Source organism: Kwoniella pini, chromosome 6 (assembly GCF_000512605.2).
Source record: "Kwoniella pini CBS 10737 chromosome 6, complete sequence".
Classification (NCBI taxonomy): Eukaryota; Fungi; Basidiomycota; class Tremellomycetes; order Tremellales; family Cryptococcaceae; genus Kwoniella; species Kwoniella pini.
Genome location: NC_091721.1, coordinates 1236412 through 1258002, shown reverse-complemented (window position 1 = coordinate 1258002; position 21591 = coordinate 1236412). Strand labels below are relative to the sequence as shown.

The 21591-nt window shown below is 36.5% G+C and overlaps 10 protein-coding genes and 1 non-coding gene across 11 annotated transcripts; 5 read left to right on the top strand and 6 right to left on the bottom strand.

Moving 5' to 3' along the window:
* Window positions 1-182: 182 nt before the first annotated feature.
* On the bottom strand, window positions 183-2462 carry I206_104917 (chaperone DnaK; the record flags this gene model as incomplete). The annotated part of the gene is made up of 5 exons (XM_019154220.1): window positions 183-1531; window positions 1589-1687; window positions 1738-1840; window positions 1900-2185; window positions 2260-2462. The coding sequence occupies 5 exons, from the start codon at window positions 2460-2462 to the stop codon at window positions 183-185; spliced, it is 2040 nt and encodes a 679-aa protein (XP_019012960.1).
* A 437-nt stretch (window positions 2463-2899) lies between these two features.
* I206_104916 (uncharacterized protein) lies at window positions 2900-3635 on the top strand (the record flags this gene model as incomplete). Its single annotated transcript, XM_070203017.1, has 3 exons — window positions 2900-3045; window positions 3108-3440; window positions 3512-3635. The coding sequence occupies 3 exons, from the start codon at window positions 2900-2902 to the stop codon at window positions 3633-3635; spliced, it is 603 nt and encodes a 200-aa protein (XP_070059118.1).
* An 863-nt stretch (window positions 3636-4498) lies between these two features.
* On the bottom strand, window positions 4499-4594 carry I206_104915. Its single transcript has one exon. It is a non-coding gene; the product is annotated as a tRNA-Cys (tRNA).
* A 556-nt stretch (window positions 4595-5150) lies between these two features.
* On the top strand, window positions 5151-5614 carry I206_104914 (uncharacterized protein; the record flags this gene model as incomplete). The annotated part of the gene is made up of 3 exons (XM_019154218.1): window positions 5151-5192; window positions 5282-5388; window positions 5497-5614. The coding sequence occupies 3 exons, from the start codon at window positions 5151-5153 to the stop codon at window positions 5612-5614; spliced, it is 267 nt and encodes an 88-aa protein (XP_019012958.1).
* A 601-nt stretch (window positions 5615-6215) lies between these two features.
* I206_104913 (uncharacterized protein) lies at window positions 6216-8061 on the bottom strand (the record flags this gene model as incomplete). The annotated part of the gene is made up of 2 exons (XM_019154217.1): window positions 6216-7652; window positions 7747-8061. 2 exons carry the CDS (start codon window positions 8059-8061, stop codon window positions 6216-6218), a joined length of 1752 nt encoding a protein of 583 aa, XP_019012957.1.
* Window positions 8062-8769: 708 nt separating this feature from the next.
* Window positions 8770-10939, top strand: I206_104912 (uncharacterized protein; the record flags this gene model as incomplete). Its single annotated transcript, XM_019154216.1, has 5 exons — window positions 8770-9142; window positions 9209-9854; window positions 9905-10594; window positions 10677-10728; window positions 10817-10939. The coding sequence occupies 5 exons, from the start codon at window positions 8770-8772 to the stop codon at window positions 10937-10939; spliced, it is 1884 nt and encodes a 627-aa protein (XP_019012956.1).
* Window positions 10940-11567: 628 nt separating this feature from the next.
* I206_104911 (uncharacterized protein) lies at window positions 11568-12283 on the bottom strand (the record flags this gene model as incomplete). The annotated part of the gene is made up of 3 exons (XM_019154215.1): window positions 11568-11804; window positions 11885-12001; window positions 12110-12283. 3 exons carry the CDS (start codon window positions 12281-12283, stop codon window positions 11568-11570), a joined length of 528 nt encoding a protein of 175 aa, XP_019012955.1.
* A 345-nt stretch (window positions 12284-12628) lies between these two features.
* Window positions 12629-14168, top strand: I206_104910 (uncharacterized protein; the record flags this gene model as incomplete). The annotated part of the gene is made up of 4 exons (XM_019154214.1): window positions 12629-12828; window positions 12915-13318; window positions 13415-13785; window positions 13881-14168. The coding sequence occupies 4 exons, from the start codon at window positions 12629-12631 to the stop codon at window positions 14166-14168; spliced, it is 1263 nt and encodes a 420-aa protein (XP_019012954.1).
* Window positions 14169-14420: 252 nt separating this feature from the next.
* On the bottom strand, window positions 14421-16772 carry I206_104909 (uncharacterized protein; the record flags this gene model as incomplete). The annotated part of the gene is made up of 6 exons (XM_019154213.1): window positions 14421-14670; window positions 14751-14900; window positions 14993-15465; window positions 15529-15616; window positions 15678-16130; window positions 16216-16772. The coding sequence occupies 6 exons, from the start codon at window positions 16770-16772 to the stop codon at window positions 14421-14423; spliced, it is 1971 nt and encodes a 656-aa protein (XP_019012953.1).
* A 474-nt stretch (window positions 16773-17246) lies between these two features.
* On the bottom strand, window positions 17247-18990 carry I206_104908 (acetate kinase; the record flags this gene model as incomplete). Its single annotated transcript, XM_019154212.1, has 8 exons — window positions 17247-17673; window positions 17737-17887; window positions 17949-18099; window positions 18164-18238; window positions 18303-18389; window positions 18442-18541; window positions 18599-18689; window positions 18774-18990. The coding sequence occupies 8 exons, from the start codon at window positions 18988-18990 to the stop codon at window positions 17247-17249; spliced, it is 1299 nt and encodes a 432-aa protein (XP_019012952.1).
* Window positions 18991-19478: 488 nt separating this feature from the next.
* On the top strand, window positions 19479-21540 carry I206_104907 (uncharacterized protein; the record flags this gene model as incomplete). Its single annotated transcript, XM_019154211.2, has 13 exons — window positions 19479-19763; window positions 19823-19897; window positions 19963-20094; window positions 20156-20268; window positions 20327-20363; window positions 20432-20530; window positions 20583-20678; window positions 20787-21005; window positions 21066-21106; window positions 21171-21235; window positions 21294-21340; window positions 21397-21457; window positions 21521-21540. The coding sequence occupies 13 exons, from the start codon at window positions 19479-19481 to the stop codon at window positions 21538-21540; spliced, it is 1290 nt and encodes a 429-aa protein (XP_019012951.2).
* Window positions 21541-21591: the final 51 nt, after the last annotated feature.

Here is a 21591-nt window from a genome sequence, read left to right as displayed (position 1 = left end):
GATTTCAGACTTTATGCATTAGATCATGCTAACACTCCTACTTCTCCACGCGCCGCTTCCTATCTCGTATCTATTTACTTGTATAAGAAGTTACTCGTAACCCGAGTAATAACATAACATCATCAAATTCCGTAAACTCCTCATCCGACAGCTCTTACTTATCCGTCTACTCCGATACTCCCTTAAAGCTCGTCGTGACTGAAAGGTTGTTGATCATCATCATATGAAGAACCACCAGCACCACCATATAATTTAGCGGTGATAGGGGCAACAGCTGCTTGAAGTTCAGACAATTGTTCCTCGTAATCTTCAGCTTCAGCGGCAGGGTTCTCCTCGAGCCATTCAGTCTTCTCCTTGAGAGCGGCGAGAATGGTCTCCTTGTCATCTTCATCGAGCTTACCGCCAAGACCCTCCTTATCGGCGACTTGGGACTTCATAGAGTAAACGAAGTTTTGAAGGGCATTTTGAGATTCGATCTTCTTCTTAACAGCGGCGTCCTCATCGGCGAATTCCTCAGCTTCTTGTACCATTCGTTCAATGTCTTCAGGTGACAATCTTCGTTGATCGTTGGTAATAGTAATAGACTTGGATTTACCAGTTCCTTTGTCAGAAGCAGATACCTTGAGGATACCATTGGCATCGATCTCGAAAGTTACCTCGATTTGCGGTACACCTCGAGGGGCAGGTGGGATATCGTTCAAGTCGAACTCTCCGAGAACGTTGTTGTCCTTCGTCATTGATCGTTCACCTTCGTAAACTTGGATTCGCACGGTGGGTTGGTTGTCGACAGCAGTGGAGAAGATTTGAGATTTCTTTGTAGGTACAACAGAGTTTCGGCCAATGAGTTTGGTCATGACACCACCAGTGGTCTCAATACCAAGAGTCAATGGGCAGACATCGATCAAAAGGACACCACTGCTACCTTCTTCACCGGAGAGGATACCACCTTGAACAGCGGCACCATAGGCAACAGCTTCATCAGGGTTGATACCCTTGGAAGGTTCTTTACCGTTGAAGTATTCTTTGAGGAGTTGTTGAACCTTAGGAATTCTAGTAGAACCACCGACAAGTACGATATCATCAATTTCATCCTTCTTGACACCGGCGTCCTTGAGTACTTGTTCTACAGGTTTCATGGTCTTTCGGAAAAGATCCATGTTGAGTTCTTCGAACTTGGCTCGAGTGAGGGTTTCGGCGAAATCGTTACCACCTTCGAAAGCTTCGATCTCAATCTTGGTACTCATTTGGGAGGACAATGTTCTCTTAGCCTTCTCCACTTCTCTCTTCAATTTACCCATAGCCCGCTTGTTCTTGCTAACATCAACATCGGTCTTTCTCTTGTATTGCTTGACAAGATAGTCGATGACTCGGTTGTCGAAATCTTCACCACCCAAGTGAGTGTCACCGGCAGTAGCCAATACTTCGAATACACCGTCTTCGATGGAAAGAAGGGAGACATCGAATGTACCACCTCCGAGATCATAGACAATGATTTGTGATTCGGCTTTACCGGTTCGGTCCAGACCGTAGGCTATTATGTCGTTGTCAGTTTGGCATTCGGATACATCTGAACCAATGGACAACTCACCAATGGCAGCGGCTGTAGGCTCGTTGACAATTCGAAGAACAGTAAGACCGGCGATAGTACCAGCGTCCTTAGTAGCAGATCGTTGAGCATCGTTGAAGTCTGTAAATTATGTCAGCCGAGGCCTAGGGATCCAATTCCGAACAGCTCACAAGCAGGGACAGTAACGACGGCATGAGTGACCTTGTGACCAAGGTAAGCCTCAGCAGTCTCCTTCATTTTGGTAAGAACCATGGCAGAGATTTCCTCGGGAGTCTACAAGAATCTGTTAGCGATGCTGTGGACTAAATACGCATCAGTTAAAAGACACTCACGAATTCCTTAAGATCACCCTTGTGGTTAACTGCGATCATTGGCTTTCCACCCTTGTTGACAATCTTGAAAGGCCAATGTTTTTGATCCCTCTTTACATCTGAGTCATCTGCTGTTCTACCGATTAATCGTTTAGCGTCAAATACGGTGTTTTCAGGGTTATTCGATGCTTGATTCTTTGCTGCATCACCTATCAATCGTTCTTCTTCTGTAAATGCCACCCATGATGGTGTGATACGGTTTCCTTGGTCGTTTGCGATGATTTCTACTTTTCCACCTTTGTGAACGCTAAAACAGAGAACGATCAGTTATTTCCATTACATTCGAAGTTGAAGCAGAAGAAATGTGAGACTCTGACTCACGCTACACAAGAATAAGTTGTACCTAAATCAATACCAATAACAGTTCCGACATCTACTTCTTTATCTTCTGCTCTGACTTGATGTCCGACAGGTAAGAAACAAATCACAGCAATAAGGACGAAAGCGAATAAAGTGATTTTAGACATTAAAGATGAAGAGGTTGTTCGTCTCGTTGGACGAATTGTTCTTCGTGGGTAAGCCATCTTGAATAAAGATGTTTGTTGCTTTTCTACCTACCTCGAGTGGCGTTTAGTGAAATGAGGTAAAAGAAAGAAATGATTAATACCTTTTTAAAACGATATGGATGGTTATGGAAAGTAAAAGTAAAAGTGACACGCTGGAAGTTAATGAGCTGGAACCATCCGCAATCAAAATGTCAACGTGGCACATACTCGTAGTAATTAGACGTGTCTTTTCACCATAGAATATTCGAGACGCGTGTTTTATACAATTTATCCCCCTCTATACTTCCGTCGGTAACTCCATTGCATTCGAGCTAATGCCAGCATCAATGACAAGTAATGTAGAAACCAATGTATGCTTTGAAACTAGTCTAGGTATCAAAGCAATACGCAATATACAAAGTCAATCCTCGAGCCTCGATTCGACTGCGTAGCAGTCCCCAGAACAATCTGGCAGGATGTATTCGACTTTACAGCGTCTCAACCACATATCCTCTCTGGCTACGACATACGTTATGATCCTTCTAGGATTCATATCAATAGCGTCATTCCTTTCATTACCCTCGGTGGATGTAGGCAATGTGGAAGTGAAAGACCTGATCATGTGAGTGATTATATATTGAACTGGAACATTTTCTCCACGTACTGATCAGTACTTCATTATAGTCAAAAAGGTAGATTAAGACGTTGGGGCGCAAGACAAGAAGAACTTGCTTCACTCAAATTCGATATTAGAACCGACTTGAACCCTCTTCTAAACTCTTATAACACCAAACAACTATTCGTTTACCTTACTGCATCTTACGAAGAACAAAGTACTGGGAATTCTCATGAAGTGGTTTTATGGGATAGAATTATTGAAAGAGCGGATTTAAAAGATATAAGAGCTGTAGGAAATAAAGTACCTAAAACTAAATCCGGTAGAAAAGGTAGAGGAAATGTAAGAGTAGAAGAAGTTAAGAATAAATATCAATGGAGAAATCCTTCAGGTACTTTTAAGTGAGTTGAAATATCCCCAAAGAAATCAAGTAAATTAAACTAATTTTTCGTTTGTTTCCTTTCTTAATTAGGGATATCGAATATGCTAATATGACATTGCATTATTCTCTCATGCCTTACGTCGGAGTATTATCTTCTGGAGTCGCTGCCACTGCTAATGGACCGGTGACTATACCACCATTGATCAAGCGATAGATGTGTATCAAAGCCTTGTAAATACATGCATCGATTATTTTCCCGCCTAAGCTTATATTTAAATCGTAATGCTGCTTGGATGGTCAGTACTGATCAAGCGAGCAGAAAAGTCAGATGGGCGACCAGTGCGGCTATAATAGAAGGGGAACTGAGTGGCGTGCATGAGTTGCACACGAAGTCGACTTTTCGTTTTACATCATTTGACGGTCATTGTTGAAGCGAAACAAGCTACGATCAGCATCTGACGAGTAAGAACGATGTATAATATGAACATTGTCAACTCAAAAACGGGAACAGGGTCACGAAACATACTTTGCTTGGGGATAAGAACACACATAAGACAAGTGAATGCAAATACTTAACTTGTTCATGAGGTGTCAGACCGAAACTATTCTGCTGTGACAGGGCAAATTTTCGATACAGCGTATGCAGAAGGTAGTACGACACACAATATAATGAAACAATCGGGATGTTTTATGTGAGGATACGCAAGTATATGCAACTCCCTTGCCGCAAGATACAACATAATCGATCTATCAGCAAATACGCTGCAAGCTTGATATAATTTGTCCAATCTAGCCTCATAGACGAGGGGCCAAGAAGGAAACGAGAAATTAAAAGACCAGATTTATGTGTTCATCTTCTATTTGAATCATATACTCTTTCTTCTTTTTGGTAACATCGATAAAAGTCAAACAGACACTGATGTTCCGCTTGAAAAGTGTACTACCTCGATCCACTACTTGCAGATGACGCAACGCACCATCCTAAATTTAAGAATATATATATATGTACTGTACTGAAAACCGGTCTAAATTTAAAAAGAGAACGCGACAACAGGAAAGTGCCACAAAAAAAATGGAAGTGGAGAATGGGATTTGAACCCATGACAAACAGATATCATGCGGATGAACAACCAAAGTTGCAATCTGTGATTCTAACCACTGAAATACCCCCACTTCTGACAGTCCCCGGGTTTTGTCACTAAACCATATTCATTCAAATCATGTTATGTGAAAAATGATCATTGTCATGCCAAGTCCAACTTGCGAGCAAATCAAATGCTATTCCTATATATCTCCTCAATGACTGAGCATCAGATGTAGTAGTAATACTCAAATTCTCAGCTCCCTGACAAATTACTATGAGTTTCCGTTGATACTTGACAAATACTTGAATTCGTATTGGTTATTAACTCTGTACAATTCAATCGAAATATTCCGATCTCATTCATAATTCATATCCTATTTAACCGAAAGCGATCTAATCCGATATCTTTACGTGAAAGGCTGACATATACAACGGATATGATTGGCTAAAAATCAGATCTTCCAATTATGACGCTTATATTACAGTTATTATATTTGTTCAACTAAATATCGGTTGACCGATTTATACATATATAAAGTTGAATCGATCTTACTTTCTTCTTGATATTATTTACATCTTCACTTTACTACTAATTCATATTCATTCGAAATTCAAATTCACCCAATTCAAATAAACTTATAAACAATGTCTTGCTCAGGTAATCCATCAAATTGTTCTTTCTGCGGTGTAAGTTAATCTCAATATTAATTCTATTCAAAGTCAAAATTAAAGGTAAAAATGACTAATGGATAAAATTGTATATTCCGAAAATTTAGAATACTGAAACTAATTGTGCTAAAGTTGAAGTTAATGGATGTACTACAAATCCAAAAGAATGTACTGTTTGTCAAGGAAATGGATGTGTAGCTAAAGAATGTACAGGGTGAGTTATATTTTTTTTCGACTTTCATTTTTAAGTTTCAACTTTTTTTTTACTTCATTGTCAATTAATGAATTTACAAAAGCTAATTTTAAAATTTAATCATTTTAGTAATACTGCTACATGTAATGCATGTCAAGAAGGAAATTATAAATCATGTAGAAAAGTTCAAATTCAATCTTCTGAAGCTGAAGGTATTGAACCTGCTAGACCTGCTCCTATTGCTTAAGGTCAATTTAGCACATAATTGACAATTAATTTGTTTTTCTTTTTTCTTTTCATTACAAAATATTTTCGAGTTATCTATTTGTTTTTAGGCATTGTTATATTGTTTTAGTCGATTGATAAATTCCAAAATAGTTGTATGCATTTATTTTCCATATTGTCACAAGGTGCAATTGAAAATTATCCTGAATCGCTCGTTCTCATTTATTGATATGTAAAAGATTTGTATTAGTATCGAAAGAGTAAAATTCTAGTTATTACGCTTCTGACATATTTGACATAAATAACATATTCATAGGTAATGATTTATCATTTAAGAACAATTATATATACAGACAATCAGGTCAATTTCTAAATTCATACAACTACTATAAAAATGTATAATTAACGATATACAAGTAACATATAATGACGAGAAAATTTATTAAACCAAATTAACAGAGATACATATCTTGAAATACCCGCTCAGAGAAGATTAGTGGATCCAAGTTAACCCCATACGGGAAATACACTTGACCGCCTTTTTACAGAGTACCAATATTGAGGATACTCGGATGATTATTTTGTAATACACAGATGTCGATTATTGTTCGACCGGAACAGGATCAAGCAAGGACTGGAGACTCGATTCTTCGACCCAACATAGTCAAGTTCAACCCAGCTTGCCTTCTCAATCTAGATTGAAAGTTCTTATCACCTAACTCGGAGGCTTCGCAAGGTGGTCCAAGAGGTTGCCTGACAACTACAATCTTCACTTGAGGAGGTATAGGTAGACTAACAGCTCTTTCACTTTGATTGGGTGGAAGTTCAGCGTTGATTATATTAGCAGGTAATGTAAGTGATCTGCTAGTATCGGTGCTCGACTTTAACGCTTTGGGTCTACCATTTCCTAGTGCACCCATAGTATATTTAAGAGGTCTTTGATCGACCGTTGACCCAGCTTCAATCTCCTCTGGCTGCTTTTTGGCTTCCACGATCGTTGGTTGAGTGTAAATAGGTTCGAATGAGCTAAGAGCAAGGGATTTTCCAGATAAAGTAGCTGTTAAAGTACCATAAGGTTTATCAGTACCTTCCGCGGCCATAGCTTGTCTAGCTTGACTGAACCTTCCTCCTTTAGGCGATCTGATCGTGGTGACCTGTACAGGGGTGGAATATTCGGTAGGGGTGAGGATGCTAGTTTTCGTGGGGGAAGGCGATCCAGATGATCGCCATGAATTGGTGGGAGAAGTCGGACTACCATTGACTTTTCCCGTTGTAGCGAACACTGGGGATCGTGAGGGAGAAGTGGATGGATTATCAAGTTTCTTTTCAGCATGAGATGCCTCAGTGTTGGAAGCAGATTCAAATCTTGCTCTTAGTTCCGTATCATCCAAAGACATAAATATACCTCTAGCTTGAGCCACTCTTCCCGCCGTTCTAGCCTGAATTTGAGCGCTCAAAGCTGTTCTTGATAGACTCTCCTCGCTTCTAGCTTGAAGTTCATTTTGAGCGTGCGTTTGAGAATGTAACGCGGTTAACTGTTGTTGAAGATGTAGATCCTGTAGGTACTGCATTTCTCTAATTTGTCGTTGCTGCTGTTGTTGTTGCTGTTGCTGTTGCTGCTGTTGTTGTTGTTGCTGTTGCTGCTGTTGTTGTTGCTGTTGCTGCTGTTGCTGTTGCTGCTGTTGCTGTTGTTGTTGCTGCTGCTGTTGCTGCTGTTGCCGTTCAAGCAGTCTAGTTTGCTCCCATCCTGTCTGTCTTTGAGGGTAGTTATATACTCTCTGAGCTTGACGAGGGTGTCGGTCCGTAGCTGATTGTTGAATTTGTTGTACTTCCAATAAAGCCATAGCCTCATTGAATTGTGAGTTCAATTGCTCCGAGTTCCAGTTCTGAATTTGCGACTGAGATGGACTTTGCGAAGCCAAAAGATTTAAGAGTGCTTGTTGTTGTTGAGCCTGTTGAGTCAAGTAAGACATTTGAGCTTGGCGTTGCGCTTGTACTTGAGCTTGCAATTGTGCTTGCGTAAGGGGTGTGCGTGAACGATTGTCTCGAATTTGATTTGGCTGTATGAATGGTATGAATCAGCTTTCACTCTCACAAGCTTCTGAAAAAGACTAGAAAAGGAGGTATAGAGAAGGGAAGTGGAAGCAGACTTACCGAAAATCCATTTTGATTATAAGGTCTACCGCTGGGATCCAGCCCTAAGGCAGCCATTTTAGCAGCTATGAAAGCAGAATCATCCCCATCTTCCTCCTCGCTAAATGTTGGACCGAGAGTATGATCGGCACCTGCGTATCTTACTTGTCTTTCGGGTCCTGACAGATGGTCATGGGCAGACATGTATAGGGGCGGAGGAGGGGGAGGAGCGAGGGGAGTCGTAAGTCGGTTTGTATTTAGGGCAGAGGGAGCAGAGGAGACGAAAGGGGAGGAAGAAGGAATGGGTCGTAACTGTTGATAAGTAAGAGAAGCCATTATATTCGGTTTTGAAAGGTAATGCTAAAAGATGATCTGGATCAATAATAAAATTATTATACTGGTGCTGAATCTGAGGTTTGCTGAAGTATGCCAAATGGCTTTTGATGTATGAATGTCGAGGGAATGATATAGGATTCGAGAGAAGAAAAGTGAGATGATGATTTAGATATATGTGTCGTGGATTGTCGTAACTGATGATGCAGAAGAAGTAGATTAGAATGAGGTGAGAGATTCTTTGAACGGTAGTTTGAAAGAAGGAAGAATTAGAAAGATGAATTTGAATGATTATAAAATATAGATATAGGAATGAATGAAATTGGGGGGGTACTCGTACGGTTAAATGGGCTTGTGCTGTAATCCCTTACTTATTCCTGTTACTTTTCTCTTTTATCAAGCACGGTTTCATAACTTATTATTCAGGCACACCCTGGGATTATATTTTATTGGATTTTGTATATGGAATTATGAGAATTAAACCATTTCCAAACCACGCTAATTACCATTTTACATAATAATAACAATCAATTGCAAAATCCCACATGGTAACGCCTCATCATGCCACGTTTGATGCCTCCGTGCCTTGATAACCGGTTATCGGATAAAGCTTAAGGTTATGAAGCTACTCGTAAACATCAGTAGATAATCATTCGTTAATCCTATCTCTCAATAAACTCTCCTTAGCTGAATCACGAAGAATTGGTAGATATGGCATTTACAGCACCAGATAATCTATCTCGCTCTCTTCCACCCACAAGTAATCTAGTCCTATCATCACCACCGAGACCTAGCAGGACAACAACTCCAAATAGAAATTCAATACAAAGACGATATGATCATTTCGCACCTTCTTCAAATTTGCATAATCGATCAAATTCAGCATCTATGAATTTGTTGAACTCTAATCATTCAGGAACGTCGTCCAGATGGTGGGATCCAGAAACGATACAATGGCCTGTCCATGGTCTCAATGAACTCAATGAGCATATCGAAAATGAAAGTGATCTCGTTTCTGCAGATTTACCCGAAGCTTTAGGTAAAAGCGTAATGACCTCTACTGGTAATTTTCAATTGGATTTGGGTAAGCTCTGTCAACGAGTGAGAAGTGAGATTTTTAATCGATCTGATAATAATTTTATAATATCAGTTCCCCGACATCAAGTATCACCCACAAAACCCAATATTACAACTACACCAAGAACATTATCTCTTTATATTACTTCCAGAAATATCAATACATATACTTCACAAGAAACATCTTCATCGGCAGGTATATTTGTTGGAATTACAATTTTGAATCCTAATATTGGTGAAAAATATGTTGGGACAAAATATATCTGGTCAAATTCATCAGAATTTGAATTTTCGATTGATGCTGAATACGCTTCAATAGAACTTCCAATTCTATCTACCTTAATCAAAAATTATAAATCATTAGAAGAGGAAGATGGATTTATGCTTTGTGTAAGAATAGGTCCAAAATGGAATATTCAACCTGGATTCAAAATTCCCGATCTTATCTCTTCAACTACATTAAACGCTCTTGAAAAGCTTTTAGATAAATCAACAGGTGATATAATTTTTATATGCTTAGAACATTCCATAATTAAAGGAAATGAAGATGACGTATCAATACAATCGAGAAAAAGAACAATATATACACATAGAGAAATTTTAGAAGAAAAATCAGAATATTTTAAGGATTTATTAAATTCAGGTTTCAAGGAAAGTGATGGACAAGCTAGAATAGTAGTAAATGATATAGGATATAATACTTTATATTGGGTTTTAAGGTGATTTATGAATAGCTTTCAACGTGATCTCCTGCTTACATGCTATATAGGTTTTTATACACGAATTCCCTTATTTTCTCTGAAAATTACAATGTTCGTTCATCCGCTTTACTTGATTCGCTAAATTCAGAAGAAACCAATAAACTAGTAAATTCCACTTCGATTACCTATTTGGAAAACGGAGAATGGGCTTGGTATAATATACCCTTTGTATATGATGGAAAAGAAGACGATGATGAAATTAGAACCATGGTTAGTGCTTCTAGTTCGAGTTCAGGTACTGTATTAAGCAGAAGAAGTGAAGGAGTTCCAATACCTGTAAAACAAGATTTACAAAAGCCACGTTCGTCTAGATCATCTGATAGAGGTCAATCTACACAATCTGAGTCAACTGTAAGAAGGATTCCATTGAAAATTAGTTTGCCACCTATACAACCTCGAAGACCTACAATAAATGAAGAATCCAATTTGAAAACTTCACCAACAAGTAAAATCAATTCTAATTCGACAAAACAAATTTCTCCTAAAACACTTCATAGATCACATCAAGGATATCCATTACCTATACAACGTAATGAATTAGATCCTGATCCTAATCCACATCCTACTCCTATACTTGAACCTGCTGATCCACTTGAAATTTACATTGCTGCTGATAAATATCGATTAGATATTTTAAAAGGGTTAGCAAAAGAACATTTACTTGGAAAATTGAATCAAGGTTATTGTATACCTCTAGCGTAAGTTCTTAAGCATGATTTTAAATGACTCAAGTGATAATGATACTTATCTTTCCTTCGTATTTGTATTTGTTGATAATAGATTCGCTACTTATCCATATGATGAATTACATTCAGATATCTTAGATTATATAGTGAGTTATTTTTTTTCATTACGATCCATCCTGACCTCTCTGCTAAGGAGAATCATCTGAACTTATTAACAATATTTTTATACGCCAGGTTGATCACTGGAATCAAGTTAAATCTTCACCTGAATTTCTTAAATGTATACATGAAGTAAGACAAGATGTATGGGGAGAAAATGGTCCTTTAGTACTTCATAATATTTATATGAGGCTTTGACTCTAGCTATTATTGATTTTTTTCATTTTTTCTCCCTTTCCCATTGTTTCAGATTTACTATAAGATTTGATTGTATTGTTATTATGCCTGTTTAATGTCTTATTCTCTGCTTGATATTTTGTATATAAACGTTGTAATTTTGCTTTGACGATAATTGTGTTTCACTGATTTATGGTGTAATTTTATTTTTAATATCCCTTGTAATGCTATACTTGCAATTTTGTGTAAATGTTGAGAAAGCGTATTTATTCTGAAACCTCTTCTGAATTCTATTTCGTTCTTGACAAGTCAAGGTTTATATGTACATGTCATAATACATAATACATAAGTCGTAAAATGTCGTATAAACATCATAAGATTTAACAAGAATTCAAATAAGTATTAATGAACCGAATTCGAAGAAATTGCGAAAAAAGTATGGGAGAGGGGGGAAGTAAAGAAAATCGAATAAAGCAAAAAATCGAAGCAATGTCGGATTTTTTCTGAAATCGTTAAAATGATATTTATATTCAAAAAATGCAATCTTCAATTCTGATTAGGTTCATAAGCAGCTAAAATATAAAATCAATCAATTTCAAATACTTCACCTTCATCTAAGTAAAAAGAAAGAATAAAAATAAATAAATAACTAACGTAAAGTTTCTTCTTGTAAATTTTTAAATTTTTCTTCTTGTTTATTTTTTTCACCTTCAATTCTTTTCCAAATTGAATGTCCTAAACCTTCTCCTATCCATAATTTTAATTCAATAAATTGACCAATTCCAGGATTAGGTAAAGAATTATTATTTTCAATAGGAATAAATTTTATTAAAATATGATTCGCTGAAAATGTAGGTAAATTATAATTTACAAATTTCATTACGAGCTTAAATCAACATTATCATTTATTATGCATTTTTTTTTTGGAAATAAATTTGTAAAAGAAATGAAAATCAAATAACTTACATAAGGAATTTCAATTGAAGATAAAATTGGAGGAGAATCATATTTTGGTGGATTTGGTTGAGAAGATGTTATTGTTGATGGTCCAGGATTATCAATTGAATTAGCTATGAAAATTACCTAATTTTATATATTAATAAAATAAAATCAAATAAATGCCCCCCCCTCTTGGTATCTATCATTTTCTTGTTTTTGGAGAATATTAGAAATAGGAAATTTTTTACTTACTCTTTGATCTGTTATCCATATTTTTCCTTTAGCAGTTTCAATTCTTTTTGGTCCTTGAATTGTAGCTGGAACTTTTAATTCAACTTCTACTGTATTACCTGGTGTAAGTAATTCTTCCCCTAATTTAAGTGGTATATTTTGTCCTTGACCTAATTTGATTGAGTTTATTGACATGATACAATCTGATTTCTAATGCTATTCTTGTAAATTGCTAGCGAGGTGGATGTAAGAATAATTAAATATGTTTCACGAGTTATCTTAATCTTGAACAGCGCCTGATCATCGTCATAATCGCCAATTCGACCCAAATATCCACCCCGGTGGCAAATTACGTAAACACAAGATCAACCCTTGATAACCACGTGTTAGATCATACCTTTGAAGTGGGTTTCGCGTTTTGGATTTGGCAGAACATGATCAGTTTATTTTTCGACGCGTAGCTAATTTTTTGAATATCTCTTCATACATTCATTTCGCTCAGGATAGAATAATACAAACGAATAACATATATTATCGAACATGCCTGTAGGATCAAATTTACCGCAAAAGAGTGTGATCTTACGATATCCTCCAACGTCGACGAATGTTTCCAATTTATTAAATTTCGAAAGAGAAGGAGAGGAAAGTTATCAATTATTAGAATTACCTCCTGAAATCATCAAAGCCGTTGAGGCGAAACGATCGAATAACGAAGCCAACGACAAAGATAACTTCTTTCCGTGAGTAAATCTGTGTTATAGATTACCAGATATATAGTCAAACTTGAATACGAAAAGCAGCTAATCAATAATAATAAATGATTTAGTTTAACGATAAAAGGAAAACCATCAGATGATGCTGTTTTATGTACACCAAATTCAACTTTTTTATTACGTACAGTAGGTATATCAAATTCAATTTTAGTTTGTAGAACACCTTCATCTTCTTCTTCAGCAACATCATCATCATCAACATTACAAATAAGAGATACATGTCATGAAATTATAGAATGTTTACCAATTTCACCTAATTTAGATAGAATACAAATGATTTTAAAAAAATCATCTTGGAAAGGTTTAGGTATAAATTCATCTTTTAATTTAGGAAAACGTAAAAGAGAAGAAGAAAAAGTAAAAAAATGGACAAGAGATCAATTAAATAGTGTAATTCAAGCTTCAGATGAAGAACTTGAAATTGGTTTAAAAGAAAGAAATGTAATTGAATTTCAAGGTGAGTATTGAAAGGTTTTCAAAAATTATTCTGTACGGAAAACAAAAACAAACAAACAAACAGCTCATATTATTGAAATATAATTCTTTGATATAGGTAAAATGTTATTACTTCCACCTAAAGAATTAAAAGAACTTTTATCAATAATATTATCTTTATTAACTATACATAATTTTGGACCTGGTAAACTTAATTTATCACCTTCAAAACCAATTATAGAATGTTTAGAAAATGATCATGAAATTTCAAATGAAATTATTAAAGAAGTTTTAAAACTTTTTGGAGAATTATCAAAAAAAGATGAAGAAGAAGAAATTTGGAAAGCAAATATTAAAAAAATAATAAAAGAAATTGGAAATGGATTATTAATTGGAGTCAAAGATAAAAAATTAATTGAATTTGAAAAAGAATGGAAAGAAGAAATAGGTGAAGAATGGAAAGATGAAATTGATATTAAATTATTAGAAGTAAGTCCTTTTTCATTTTTTTCTTTAAACAAGATCTTGTTTTGTCTTTTCGAAAAAATTGATTTTTTAATTTATGGAAATTGTTTTGTTTGTAGGGAGAATATTTAATTTCAAATGGTCCAATTAATTCAATTACTTTTAATTCACTTAATGATAATAAATTTATTACACATTTTCCATTATCTTCATTACCTATTCAACCTTTACAAAGATTTACAGATTTATTTCTAACAAAATCAAAATGGAATCCTGAAGAAATTTTACCTTTTTTAAAAGGTTTAACATGTGAAGGTGATATAAAATCAAGAGATAAATTAATTGTTAAATTCGTTAGAGTTGTTAAAGAAAAAGATGGTATTTGGTGGTATCCAAGAAGAAGTTAATTAATATAATCTTTTATTTCCGTCTTTATATATATATATGTATTTTAATTGTTGTATTTCAAATTTGTTAATACCTTGAATAGCATTTAAAGAATTTGTGCAAATCCTTCTTTTCAAAGAAGTAAATCTATAGAATCGAAATAAGCAGAAGTGTCTAGATATAACATTGAATTTCAATAAAATACAACAATAAATAATCATTTATACTATACTTCGTCTTTTTCTGAAAATTGAATCCCAACTAGCTTGTTTTTACAATTTAGCAATTCTACCCTTTTGAACTCTCTCTTCTTCTTCTCTTATACTTAAAGCTCTTAAATCTTTTCTAAGAATTTTTCCACTAGGTGATTTAGGTATAATATCAATAAGTATTACTCCACCTCTTAATTTCTTTTGATTTGAAACTTTACTAGCTACCCATTCTTGAATTTTCAATGAAAATTCGTTTTTCGATTTTTCAGTAGGTAAAGAAGATATTCCACCTTTTGGAACAACGTATGCTCTAAGATTTACAACAATTTCAAAAAAATTAATTACAAATAAATTAAATACTTTAATGTCATTATTCGAACTTGAACTCACCTAGGTAATTCTGTTGCTTGTTCTTTTGAATAAACTCCAATTACACCTACATCCGTTATCTCAGGATGAGTTAAAAGTAAAGCTTCTAATTCTGCAGGAGGTACTTGAAATCCTTTATATTTAATTAATTCTTTTACTCTATCAACGATACTATCAAAATTAAAATTACATTCAACTTCATCCATACTACTTTTTCTAATTAAAATAACAATCAAATATGAAAGTAATAAATTTTAACTTACGAGAAATAACCTTCTTTATCAATTGTAGCTATATCACCAGTTTTATACCAACCACCAGGTGCGAAAACTTCTGAAGTTGCTTTTTGATTTTTCCAATATCCTTTCATAACACTTGGACCTCTTAACCATAATTCACCTCTATCAAAAGGTTCAACATCTTTTCCAGTTAATTGATCAACTAATCTAGCTTGATAAGTAGGTAAAATTTTACCAATTTTACCATTTCTACCTTTTACTTTTGATTCTTCAATATTCATAACATTTGATACAGGTGAAGTTTCTGTTAAACCATATCCTTGTGTTACTTTTATATTTGGAAATTTCTTTTCAAAAGCTTCAACTAAATCTGATGATAAAGGTGCTGCACCTGACATTAATCCTCTTATTGATGATATATCATATTTTTCAACATTAGGAGAATTAAGTAAAGCTATAAGTATAGGTGGAACTACTAATGCCCATGTTACTTTGAACTTCTCAAAAAAAGACATTCGGTCAACTTAAATTCAACCACCATGATCAAATCTTTAACTTACCCGCTGAACAGCTTCAAGGAAAGCTATCTCTTCGAATCGAGGTAGAATCACTACCGTTCCATTCACTGTCAAAGGTTGATGTATAGACCTGCAATTCAAACAATTTAAGCTATCACAACTTAAATTAATATGAAAGAAGTAAAGCTCACACAGTAAGACCATAAATATGACTAAAAGGTAACATAGCTAAAATAACATCGTTATATTTTATAGGTTCATAACAACAATTCAAAGCTTGAACTTGACTTGTTATATTATGATGACTAGTTTCTACTCCTTTTCCTTTACCTGTTGTTCCACTAGAATAACATAAATAAGCAGTACGTTCTTCCATACCATCTTGAAATCTTTTAGGTGTTCCAGGTTTTTCATATAATTCATCTAAACATAAAAATCTATTTGACCATTCTTCTTCTATTCCACCTTTATTTTTTAAAATATCTTTTTCAGATTGATCACATAAAAGAAAAATTTTATTATCTGGTATTTTAATTTCTGAATCTAATTCTAATGCTTTAAGAAAAACGGGAAGAAGAGAAGGTTGTACAAATGCATAAGAAGCAGTTGAATCTTTTAATTGATGTAAAAGTTCAGCTGGTTGACTTTTTTTTTTCAAAAAAAACATTACAATTAGTTTTTTTTTTTAAAAATGATATTGTATTTCTTAAAATATAAAAAAAAACTTACTAAGCATAATTAGCAGGACTAACAATACCACCTAAAGCTTGAATTGCAAAACAAGAAATAACCCATTCTAAACTATTCATACCAAATAAACAACCAATTTCATCTTTTTCAATTTTTTTTAATTTTAAACCAGTTGATAAAGATTTTGATTTTTCTTCAATTTCTTTTCTTGTTAAAAATTTACCATTTAAACCATTTATAAAAGTTGGTTTTTCTAAATTTTGTTCTTTATAATAATAAAATCTTGTTCTATGTTTTGATTTATATTTTTTAAATGGAAATAAATAATGATAAACTGACATTCTAGGTAAATGTGGTGAATCAATTTTTGATTGATAAATTTGATCTGGCCTAGGTTCAGATTTCATTATTGATTTTGACATTTCTTCAAATGGTGTATCGTTATGATTTGGATAAAATGTATAACCGTTAGGTAAAGGTAATTGGGGCGATTTGATATTCGATTGATACCTCTTTGAGATTGATATTGAAGGATACAACTTTATTTTCGAAGAAGAAGCGATAGGTTGTACCAGGTTAAATAGTGGTCGCGTCATGCTGAGGGAGGACAAAAAGGGGGGATGACTGGGTATATATATAAAATACTTGAAGAATGTAATTGAGTCTTGCTAGTCCAAACGAATCGTCATCGAAATGGGCAGGTATAGCAAATGCCGGGTATTACGGAGTGTCTAGTCTTGCTAGATTAATAAGGGTATAAACAATCAGGAGTCACACTAACTAGTAAAAGAGTGCGAAGAGAGATGAAAATGAAGATCAACAAACGTAAAAGAAAGCTAAAAAACAACAAAATATCAGCTGACAGATTGAAATTTCTAGCGTAATTTCCGGGTACATGTTCCTATTTGAACCGGCTCGCCGGAATCAGGTCCGTAAGGTATGAATGGACAATGGCCAATCTCCCATTCGCATCAAGCATTATGCATGTATATGTTTATAAATAAATTTATAAAGGTGCAAAATCAACGTATATGAGTCCTTGCGCGAACATTAGTGATGTGAGAGTTACTCTAAAACCCGAATTCATCTCTTGCCAATTTGGCACTCCAACCCTCTTCATCCGTCTCAACAACCCATCCTTTCAATTTACTCCTCTCAGTAGTGATCTCCGTTACTGTACCTGTATGTTTTCCATCATTTTTACTCTTATCTACTTCTGCACCAAGCCAGTTGAATTTCGCCAAAGCGTCTTCACGTAGTTTCGATCCTTTCTCTCCTATTCCTCCTGAAAATACGATACCATCGATTTGGTCCAAGGGTAATTGCGATAACAACTTGAACAGGTACTGGGAGACGTAATTCAGCAATCTGTCAATGTACACTTTGTATGCTAGTACAGCTTTCTCATGTTCTTCTTTACTGCAATTCGAGGGCGATAATCGAGAAATGATAGTACCGAAATTAGTTGTTCCTGCTAATGCTGCTAAACCGGATTTCCTGCAACACACAGCGATTGTTTAGCTGGAGTCACTAGGGAGCCATCTGAGGGGAACAGCTTACTTGTTTAACAAAATCTCAGCCTTGGACACCGTATAATCTTTGAAATCCACTCCTTCGGCGGGATTAGCGGTCAAATGAAAGATAGCCGTTGGGTCGACTGTTCCCGAACGAGTTCCGCCGATCAAACCTTCAAGAGGTGTGAGACCCATAGCTGCACGAACATGAACATTAGCTAAGCTTCAATCTGCTACGATATCTTACGAGCTACGAACTGGTGTCTATCGATTGACCACCTTTGATACAACATGCCGAAGCTCCACTGCCAAGATGAGCTACTATGATGTTCACTTCTCCCTCCTTCTTACCCAATTTTTGCGCCATTGATTGAACGATGGAAGCGTAGGATAAACCGTGAAATCCGTACTAAACGGCACGTGTGATCAGCTCCGAGTTTGCATCTCAATCAATAGGGATTTGGACAACGTACTTTTCTAAGAGGCATGACTTGCTCTCGATCCGGTGGGGGCAGGGCATAGGTGTATACTTCTTCAGGTATTGTAGACTGTAAGACCACAATCAGCTTACTGATACATCAAGGAAAGACCGCGGAACCTGAGTATACTGACGTGAAATAAAGTATCGAAAACCATTAGGGATGTATGATGAGGTAGAGCATCGAGTACCGATCGTACAGCTACTACAGCATGGTGATTCTACAATCACGTAAGCTCAAAACACTCATACCAGGGCGTCAAAGCAGCTCACGTGTAAGGGAGCAAATTCTGATAGCTTATCCATCTCTTCTAAAGCCTCTTCATGCTCTTTCGTTACTGTAATTCCCTTCGTATGAGCTCCGCCATGTACACTGTTCATTGTAGTTAGCTAGAGCTAAAAAATTCCTCTCTGTAGAAGCTGAACTCACATTCTATGAGTGACATATTTGATATCTTCCTTCTTCAAGTTGTTCGCCGAGGAAGTCAAATGATCAAGTAAGAATGGAATAAGTGATTCATCTACCCGCACAATCCGCTCGCATATCAGCTGCATTATCCCATGACTGATTATATCTCCGGCTAATAGGCTTTGGGAAAACGTACAATCTACTTCATCCCCATTTTTACCTTGTTCGGTCAAATTATCACCTTTACCTTCTTCCCAAGTAATTTTGATCTGCACCTTTTCATCTTTTGATCCAATATTGACGACTTCCAAGGCAGATTGAGGTTCTAATGGATCCGATTTCGATTTTGGTATTCCAAATAGTTTACCTTTTATGGAGGATGATCCGCAATTTATCGCCAAAAGATAGGTCATATTGCTCTATACTTGTCTTTGATATGAGCACTCTAAAATTGACAACAACTATCTAGTCTCTTTCGGCAGGTCTAAATAAGCTACAAAATGATACTACTCTCGGATATCTTCGCATCATATTCATGTTGACTGTCAACGTCGTCTGCTGTGAGAACATGATGCGGGGTAGTCATCTCCTGTTGACGCCACGCACGTGGTAAGTATTGCGGGGAAGAAGCATGTGCTTAAGTGGAGGATCGAATACTTTTCTCGGGTATATAGTATTGATTTAATTACCGGTTATGGTCCGCCCGTATTGTATTATTTGGTGAAACTGGTGAATATTGTCCACATGAACAGCAAGTAATCTTCAACGTGACTTGTATCTCATTCAGTCTTTCAATTGATACTTAATCTTTTAGACTTGTTGATATACAAAGGATCATCAGCTCATAGAGTACTATAAACAGCTTTCAAGCAGAATCATTAAATAGATTAGATTATATACCATGTTAACCCGTCCTCTTCGTTCGGTCTGCCGAGTTCAACTCTCACACTCACCCAAAGCAGCTTTGAGGGCGTTGTCCACTTCATCGGTCCGATTAGGTGTTCAAGAAATCACTAGACCAGCTATCGATACTCCTTTATCATTATGGAATTGGACAGAAGAAGAGAATATGCTTCGAGAAACCGTTAGGCGATTCGCACAAGATGTAATCGCTCCAAAGGTATCAAAGATGGACGAGGAAGAAAAGATGGATCCGGAGATTATTCAAGGGCTATTCGATAATGGGGTAAGCTAATTTCTGGTTTTCAATCTTCGATCTATGCTTACGTTCGGGTGATTTCCTAGTTGATGGGTATCGAAACTAGTGCGGACATGAGTGGTTCAGAAATGAGTTTCACAGGTGCCATCATTGCTGTTGAGGTGAGTGACAACTCCACGATGTGATTCATCATCTCATGTCCAAGCTGATCGAACATCACATACAGGAACTCGCTCGAGTTGATCCATCCGTAGCTGTACTTTGCGATGTACACAACACTCTTTGTAACACTGTCTTGCGATTGTACGGATCGAAGGAAATCCAAGAGAAATGGTTACCCGATCTTGCCACCAAGAAGGTAAGTTTGTGTCTGCACTGTCACATTGAGGCAATGAGCTGAGATCCGAATACTCTTAAAGGTTGGATCTTTCTGTCTTTCGGAACCTGCCTCAGGATCAGATGCTTTTGCCTTACAAACTACTGCTAAACTCGATAAGAGCGGTGATTTCTATACCCTCAATGGAAGTAAAATGTGAGCTGACACTTCCGACTGTCATCATGGATCGATTCAGCTGACGGAACATATACAGGTGGATATCCAACTCTGCTGAAGCGGAGACATTCCTTGTACGTTTTATCACGTGTCGGCCAGCATATTTGTTCTTAATAGCTGACTTGCTGCCTCACTTTTGCAGGTATTCGCCAACGTCGACCCATCCAAAGGTTATAAAGGTATAACTTGCTTCGTGATGAGCAAAGATATGGGTGTCGAAATTGCTAAAAAGGAGAAGAAGGTGGGCTTTCACGTTCCGAGCATAGGCGACGTCAGCTCATTCATACATGTAGCTCGGTATTAAAGCGTCTTCAACTTGTCTCTTGAACTTTGATGATGTCAAAATCCCTAAGGAGAATATCGTTGGTGAGGTGGGCAAAGGCTACAAGGTAAGCTATTGACCTTCAAAGCACCTGTGATCCCAGACAGGCCGCGCTGGACATTTCCAAAGCCGGCTCAGCGGGAAAATCAAATGGCTGACCCTGAGGGTCATGCAGATTGCTATTGAAATCCTCAACGAAGGCCGAATCGGAATCGCAGCCCAAATGATCGGTCTCGCTCAAGGTGCTTTTGATAAATCATTGACTTATGCTTACCAACGGAAACAATTCGGTAAACCTGTTGGAGAATTCCAAGGAATGGGTTTCCAATTCGCGGATGTAGCTACTGAGATCGAAGCTGCTAGGTTATTGACTTACAATGCTGCCAGGTTGAAGGTATGTTCGGCTATCTAAGTCTCGTTAAATCGCGTCAACTCAAGCTGATGATACCTACAGGAGGAAGGCCGACCGTTCACAAAAGAAGCTGCAATGGCCAAGTGAGCGAAATTTTGAATGTCAAATTCTGGATTCGGAGAGTCACGAGCTGATACCCTTTTACAGGTACTTCGCTTCCGTTGTTGCTCAAAAGGCATCGGGCAGTGCTATTGAATGGGCAGGTGGTCAAGGTAAGCTGATGAATCCAGTTCAGCGTACACGTGTATCGCAGCTGACTTGCTGTGATAGGTTTCGTTAGAGAAGTTGGACTTGAGAAGTTCTGGAGAGACTCAAAGGTCAGTCGCGTACATTTCTCTGTCCAGGAGGAGTTTTAGCTGATCAGAGCGCGTAGATTGGAGCGATTTACGAAGGTACAAGTAATATCCAACTAGAGACCATTGCCAAATTCCTGCGTAAGTCAGCTAGCTGTGTTGCGGTCAATGTGCGAAGATAGCTGATTGAAAATATCGTTACAGGCAAGGAATATCAAACTTGATTGTCGATCAAGCCCTACAACCCATCTTGTATGGTACTAGCATGGTTTTCT